General features: G+C 41.2%; 1 protein-coding gene across 4 annotated transcripts in view; it reads right to left on the bottom strand.

The window, feature by feature from the left end:
* Window positions 1–7,500, bottom strand: part of LOC122247469 (zinc metalloproteinase nas-15-like) — an 8,734-nt gene that overhangs the window by 24 nt on the left and 1,210 nt on the right. Inside the window, exons 2-12 of one of the 4 annotated variants that reach the window (XM_086552297.1) lie at window positions 7,181–7,336; window positions 6,589–6,652; window positions 5,907–6,016; window positions 5,250–5,352; window positions 4,607–4,724; window positions 3,947–4,191; window positions 3,364–3,473; window positions 2,323–2,410; window positions 1,485–1,595; window positions 1,034–1,156; window positions 1–554 (exon numbers count right to left, since the gene is read on the bottom strand). The exon at window positions 1–554 is cut by the window's left edge and continues 24 nt beyond it. In XM_086552297.1, coding sequence (XP_086408423.1) covers window positions 427–554; window positions 1,034–1,156; window positions 1,485–1,595; window positions 2,323–2,410; window positions 3,364–3,473; window positions 3,947–4,191; window positions 4,607–4,724; window positions 5,250–5,352; window positions 5,907–6,016; window positions 6,589–6,652; window positions 7,181–7,330 — 1,350 coding nt within the window. In that variant the 5' untranslated portion in view covers window positions 7,331–7,336 and the 3' untranslated portion in view covers window positions 1–426. Of the gene's footprint in view, window positions 555–1,033; window positions 1,157–1,484; window positions 1,611–2,322; window positions 2,411–3,363; window positions 3,474–3,946; window positions 4,192–4,606; window positions 4,725–5,249; window positions 5,353–5,906; window positions 6,017–6,588; window positions 6,653–7,180; window positions 7,337–7,500 lie in introns of all 4 variants that reach the window. The other 3 variants (XM_086552298.1, XM_086552296.1, XM_086552295.1) reach the window with 3 other exon arrangements.

The following is a 7,500-nucleotide window of genomic DNA, read 5'->3' as shown; positions in this document are numbered from 1 at the left end:
CATCAACAGTATCGAATAATAAGTCAAAAATCTCTAACCGGAGTTCAAAGGCCACAAACAGTCCACATAGTCAGTGACAGATCCAAGCATAGGGGGAGCATATGAGGTGAGGAGGGGGAAGGGGAGGGATGGGGTGGGAAGATGATGAACGGGGAATATATGAAAGGAAAAATATGGTGAAGGGGGGAGGGGGGGTTACGTAACACCGACGTACCTTCTGAAGGTGTTCTTTAAAAAAGGGATCTCAGTGACACCTTTTAAAAAAGATCTTAGAAACACCGAAGTACTTCCGATGTTCTTTAAAAAAAAAGATCTCTTTGACACCTTTAAAAAGAATCTTAGAAACACCGAAGTACTTAAAAAAGGGATCTCATTGACATCGATGTACTTCCGGTGCTCATGAACCTTGGCACAGGAGAGTTAGAATCAGCACTGCTTACAAGACTTGCGACACCAGACCAGCATGTAGTTGGGATTGGAGCGGCACTGCCCGTCCGTGGCCCAGGCCCCGCAGTGCTCGTGGCTGTCCTCACACGTGTCTTTCTTGAACTCGTCTGGAATGAGGCAAGAATGAGGTATGTTATGTGTTCTTACTTCAGAACCCGTCTGAGATATGGTTGGGATGAGGTATGTTATGTGTTCTTACTTCAGAACTCGTCTGAGATATGGTTGGGATGAGGTATGTTATGTGTTCTTACTTCAGAACTCGTCTGAAATAAGGCAGGAATGAGGTATGAAATCTGTTCTTACTTCAGAACTCGTCTGATATAAAGCTGGACTGAGGTATGCTACGTACTCTTACTTCAGAACTCGTCTGAAATAAGGCAGACACGAGCTTATCCAGGTAGAGCCACCACAGTAAACAAACTGCGTCTACAATTACTGTAACATCATAGATATCCTCATGTCCCCAGTTGAAACAAACGAAACAGCACATAAATCGGAACCGCTAGGAACAGGAACCGATGGAAAAGGACAAAGGAGAAACGAAAGAAGAAGAAGAAGAAGAAGAAGAAGAAGAAGAAGACCTCACCTGCGGAATGACAAGATCCACATGACTTCTTACAAAAGCGACCCATATAAGCGGCGTTCTTCACACACTCTCCTTTGCTCGCCCAGTAAGAGCAGTGTTCGTTGTGGTCTGGACATTCCTTGCCTGTTGGGACACAAAAAGTTTTTTTTTATTTTTTTTTTTTTTATTTATTTATTTTTTTTTATTTATTTTTTTTTTTTTTGGTTATGGGTGTTTGAGTGTCATCGGGTTCGTGTTCATTCTGATATGTCATAATAAAAAGCGTGTTTGGTTTATTTGAAGAGGAAATATCACATCAATATATAGGAAGAAATATCACATCAACATAAATGAATTGAGAGAAAAAAAAAAAAATGAAAAAAATAAATTTCTTGACGGTATGAAAGTCGATTTTTTTTTCTCAAGCGACAAAATGTATCTCATTGCTTTTCGACTTTAGCCGAAGCCTTACCGCATTGCTTGCATGCCTTCTTGCAATTGACGTTCATCCAAGTGGGGTTTTTGTTGCACTCGCCCATCGCCGACCAAGTGTCACAGAATTGGTTGTTATCAGTGCAAGTGTCTGTGGAGGTTGGGTCTGATTTGAGTTTAGGGTTTTGTTTAGAATCTTGTGATAGGTGAGTTTTCTTAGAGGTATCTTCATTATCATTATCATCATCCTTATCATTATTATCGTCACTATCATCATCGTCATCATCATCACCATAGCTATCAACATCATTCTTTTCCTCCTCCTCCTCCTCCTCACCATCCTCCTCCTCCTCCTCCTCATCATCATCATCATCATCATCACTATCATGACTATCATTATCATCATAATTACCATCACATTATTATCTATCATTCCCCAACTATCATCCACTGACTAATTAACTTATTCCTTATCATTATTCATCATCTTTCGAAAACACTGACAACACAGAAACACAAACACTCCCAGTCACATCATATATACACTCTCCTTGGGTACGTAACATCACATCTAAGGAACATCTAAGGAACATCTAAAGAACATCTAAGGAACATCTAAGGAACATCTAAGGAACATCTAAGGAACATCTAAGGAACATCTAAAGAACATCTAAGGAACATCTAAGGAACATCTAAGGAACATCTAAGGAACATCTAAGGAACATCAAAGGAACATCTAAGGAACATCAAAGGAACATCTAAGGAACATCTAAGGAACATCTAAGGAACATCTAAGGAACATCTAAGGAACATCAAAGAGACGGAGATGGACCTGTGGCATCCCAGTCCTATAATGATGTGAGAAATTGATACTGTACCTGTGGTGATGTGAGTAATAGGAGCTTCCGTTGTGATTTCTCCGGTGTTGGCGCAGTTGTACAGCTTCATCAGCTTGTCAATGTCAGACTGGAATGTAAAAAGTGTCATTTTACTGTCAGCCCTTTTTTTTTCTTCTATGTTCTACCAGCTTCATCAGCTTGTCAATGTCAGACTGGAATGTAAAAGGTGTCATTTTACTGTCAGCCCCTTTTTTTTCTTCTTCTATGTTCTACCTGCCCCTCCCCCCCTCCCCTCCCCACACACACCTTCTCTATCTATCTATCTGTCTATCTATTTCTCGGGAAGTAGCTTTAACCCAAAATGTAGTGTCAAGAAAGTTTAAAAGAAATATATGGGTTATTAGTTACGTTTATGAATTATAAATCGTATTGTACACGTGGAATGGAAATTTATAATCACTGAATCTATGAGCTAGTGATGATAGGCATTAATTGCTATCATAATTAAATACTATGTGATCATCTGCTACCATTTACTTAAATAGATTTTTTTAAAACTATTGCGACAATAAACTAACATTGCATGCAGTTAGTTGCAGCTGGTGATTAGTAATGGTGATAGTTAAGTCAATGTGTGTGATTGCACGAGAAAAAAATACGCAAACAAAACTACACGCAATTTTTAATTCAAGCCACAGGTTATAACTAGTCACACACGAGGGAGTAGGTAACTCCCCCCTCCCCCCAAAAAAAGAAGAAAAAAAAAAAATTATATATAGAACTAAAGAAAATATTGTGTTCTAGTGACTGTGAGCTAGTGCTGGTTGTCAATGCAACCGGAAACAGTACCCTCCTTCTCTCCCTCCCTCCCTCCTTCCCTCCCTCCTCCCCTCCCTCCCTCCCTCCCTCCCTCCCTCCTTCCCTCCTTCCCTCCCTCCTTCCCTCCCTCCCTCCCTCCCTCCTTCCCTCCTTCCCTCCCTCCCTCCCTCCTTCCCTCCTTCCCTTCCTCCCCTCCCTCCTTCCCTCCCTCCTCCCCTCCCTCCTCCCTCCCTCCCTCCCCTCCTTCCCTCACTCCCTCACCTGCGAGAATCCACGACGTTGACCGATCTCGGCGCCCGTGACCCTAGGAATGATAGTGGGCTTGGTCCTGTCCTTAGCGAAGGCGTAAGGGCCGTAGTGCATGATGGAACCTGCAGGAGATGAGAAAGGAATTCATGCACGGCGAAAGGTGGATAGGGAGACAGCGATAGGATATTTTTTTAGGTAGGAAATTATTGGAGATAAAGGATTATGTTTGGGAGAAAATATGGGAGACAGCGATAGGATGTATTTTAGGTAGGAATTATTGGAAATAAAGGGTCATGTTTGGGAGAAAATATGGGAGACAGATAGGATGTATTTCAGGTAGGAATCATTGGAGATAAAGGGATATGTTTGGGAGAAAATATGGGAGACAGCGATCTGATTTCAGGTATATTGCTTTGTAAAAAGTCATGTTTGGATGAAACTTCCCCTTACCCAAGGTACCTGTATTTTGCATAGGTATATTCAAGATTACCTATGTTTGGGAGAAAATATAAGAACCAAAATTAAAAAAAAAGTCAAAGTCAAAGTCAAAATCAAAGTCAAAGTCAAAGTCAAAATCAAAGTCAAAATCACCTACCCAGATCGTAATCCACCCCAAGGCTCTGGATTCTGTCCCAACCATACTTCTGGAAGTTATATTCCATTCCGCTCTGGATGTTGTACGTGTTAATGGTGATGAAGTTGTCCCTGTCTTGGCGTGACTGCTCGTGCCAGAAGCCAGCGGCGTGCATCATCTCGTGCATGACGATCCCCACGTATATGCAACCAGGTCCAAGGGAGAGAGCCTGGGCGCCCCCTACTCTGCCGACGGAGCTCGAGCACCTGGGGGGAGGAAGGGAGGTGGGTGGGTGGGTGGGTGGATGTAGGGGTGGGTGGGGGATGAGAGGGTGCATGAGAGAAAGGGAGGAGGCTTAAAGACCCTTTCCCCTGTGGCTTTTACTGCCGGGAAGATTCTCCTCGCCGAGTTATCAACACAGAAGAGAAGCCTTTCGGATAATCCATTAATCCAGGAAGATACTATGCAATATTGACACAAATTTGAAACCATTACTATGCAACAATGACTCAACGTTAAACCCATCGGGGAAGCTTCTATGCGGCATTGATAGAATGATAAAACCAAATACAAATCAGACAACAACCTTAATCAGATGCCAATAAGAAATCTAATCCCTGATTCACGGACTGGTCGAATCACAACCAATCAGTGCGGATGGTAGTGATGTCCTATGCTTACCCGTCGCCCTTGATGATGTGGATGTAGTCCTTCTCGAAGGTTCGGGGCACGAAGCGGATGCAGGTGTTTTCGTGGTACTTGTTCATGGCCGTTGCAATGGTGCCTCGCTCTCGCTTGTCTGGAATAAGTGCAATTGCAAAAGCTATGTGATGAAACGGGTACTTTGTTTACTGATATATATGTATTTATATATATATATATATATAGATATAGATAGATAGATTGATAAATAGATATAGATATATAGATATATATAGAGATGTTTATATATATATATTTTTTTTTTTTTTTTTTTTTTTTATTTTTTTTTTTTTTGCATGTTGGGCCTTATCATCATATTTTTTTTCCTATTACCCATTTTCACTTTAACTACTATTGCTGTCAATACTGCTATTAATGCATATGTATATTTCTGTATATATATATATATATATATATATATATGCATATGTATATATATATACATATATATATATGCATATATATATATATATATATACATACATACACATATACATATATATATTAATTAATTCATTTATTCTATCCCATTCTCCCTCCCTCCCTCCCTCTCCCCCCTCCTTCACCCCTCCCCCCCCCCACACACACACACGAACGAACGACCTGCCTGAGCGTCACTCACTGTAAGACGAAGAGATGACGTACGGGATGACGCCGTTGGGCCATCGCTTGTGCATGGAGATGATTGCGTTCCGTCCTTGAGTCGGGAAGGCGTCGGATGGCTGCTTGGCGTCGGTCGGGGAAGGAACGAAGGAAGATTAAGGCTCTGCTGGTGATTTGGTGGTTTTTTGAGTGTTTGTTTATTTTTTTTTCGCCAACTATTAGTTTGTGGGTAGGGTTTGTGGGTTAGATTTTTTTTTTTTTTTTTTTTTTTTGGGGGGGGTAGGTGGTTGGGGATTTTTGTTTTCACTTCTTGGTGGAGATTGATCCGTTAACTGTATTATCTCGTGAACAAACACACAAACAAAATTACAACACCCCCCAGAAAAAAACCATAACCCAAAATAAACAAATAAACAGAAAAACACACCCACCTCAACCCCTTTAAAAAAAGGCACACACACAAAAAAAAAATAATAAATAAATATATAAAATAAAATAAAATAAAATAAACATTATACAACAACAAAAAAAAGAAAAAGAAAAATCAAAACAATCCAACCCCCCCACCCCCCCCCTTACCCCCCCCCCCCCCCCCCCCCCCCAAAAAAAAAAAAAAAAAAAAAAAAAAAAATCAAAACAACCCATCTCCAAACCACAGCCTCCGCTCGCAGCTTACCACCGCCAGGTCGAAGAACTCCTCTGGGCTGTTGAGGTTGATGTCCCCCTGAAACAGACCAGCCAACTCGATGGGGTCGGCTGTCGCTTTCGTGTCGACGTCCTCGTGCACTGTCGACGGGGGAGGGGAAGGGGGGGGGGGAAGGGGGAGGGGAGACATGGGTTAGTTAGGTTGAGTGGTAAGTTGGTTGGTTGGGTGGTTGAGTGGTTAGTTAAGTGGTTGGTAGGTTGGTAGAGAGATAGGTAGGTAGGTAGGTAGATGAGTATATATCTATACATATATATATATGAAGTTGTATATATATATATATATATAAAGTTGTGTATGTATGTATATATATATATATATATATATATATATATATATATATATATATATATATATATAGAGAGAGAGAGAGAGAGAGAGAGAGAGAGAGAGAGAGAGAGAGACAGAGACAGAGAGAGAGAGAGAGAGAGAGAGAGACAGAGACAGAGACAGAAACAGAAACAGAGACAGAAACAGAAACAGACAGAAAAATAGACAGAGAGACAGACAGAAACATAAAAAAAAAACCACTAAGAAGAACACACACATAATCAGATAAATATATAGACAAAAAACGTTCATATTCAAACCACTCGTCCAGTGACAGAGTCGAACCATAATCAAAAGTCATGAACCATTTCGAAGGGTCACGTACCCATGGCAAGTCCTTCCATGAAGTCATCAGGACTTAGAGGTTCTCCGGGTATATCGTTGTCCATCTGGAGAGAGAGAAGAACCCAATGATGCTTATCAGAAGGGCAATGAACTGAATCTGTATAGCCTATTTGCATATATAACCGTTCGGGTGTGAAGAAGAAGAAGAGGAAAAAAAGGAGGAGAAGAGTGTTTATGAATCATGGTGATAGAAATGTCAAATGATACAATTAGGTAAAATAAAACACAGCTACAAAATGAAAGGACAAACTCGCGACGTTTCGAACTTTTTAAAGAGAGTTCCTCATCAGGCGTTAGCAATAAAAAAAAAAAAAAATGGATTGCTTACGCCTGATAAGGAACTTTCTTTAAAAAGTTCGAAACGTCACGAGTTTTTCATTTCATTTTGTGGCTGTTTTATCATATCTGTTATGTACACGTTACTGTGTTTATGTTTTTTTTATGATACAATCAGGTAAAACTCCCGACAAAGTTACGATCAAGTGAAAGGTAATGATAATGGATAATTAAACCAAACAAGCAATTAAGACCCAAACGCACCAAATCCAAGGATAACCGCCACCATTACCTACCGTGTCAGGATTTCCCAGAGGCAGTTTGGGCAAGTTGGAGTCATTAAGTTGATCTTGAGACACCGCCCCTTCGGCTAGAGGCAGCGAAAACCTCTTCTTAGCGTCCGCCCACACCACAAGGAGCAAGAGTAAGCCCGCACACGCCCGCATGTTGATCTAGGGGGGGGGGGGAGGTTTATGAGTCAAGAGTTATGCCAACAGGTCTATTTGGCCCGCATGCAATTACGGGATATGCCCACATGCCTCGCGCTGCCTGCCGCTGTGGGCTGTTACGCCATGCATGTAAACACACATGCACTTGTCACTCTTACTTACTCTGT

This window comes from Penaeus japonicus, unplaced genomic scaffold, assembly GCF_977035675.1.
Source record: "Penaeus japonicus unplaced genomic scaffold, GWHDUDI00000001_assembly GWHDUDI00000026, whole genome shotgun sequence".
Taxonomy (NCBI): Eukaryota; Metazoa; Arthropoda; class Malacostraca; order Decapoda; family Penaeidae; genus Penaeus; species Penaeus japonicus.
The sequence above is the reverse complement of the archived record's forward strand: the minus strand, read 5'-3'. Positions and strand labels throughout refer to the sequence as shown.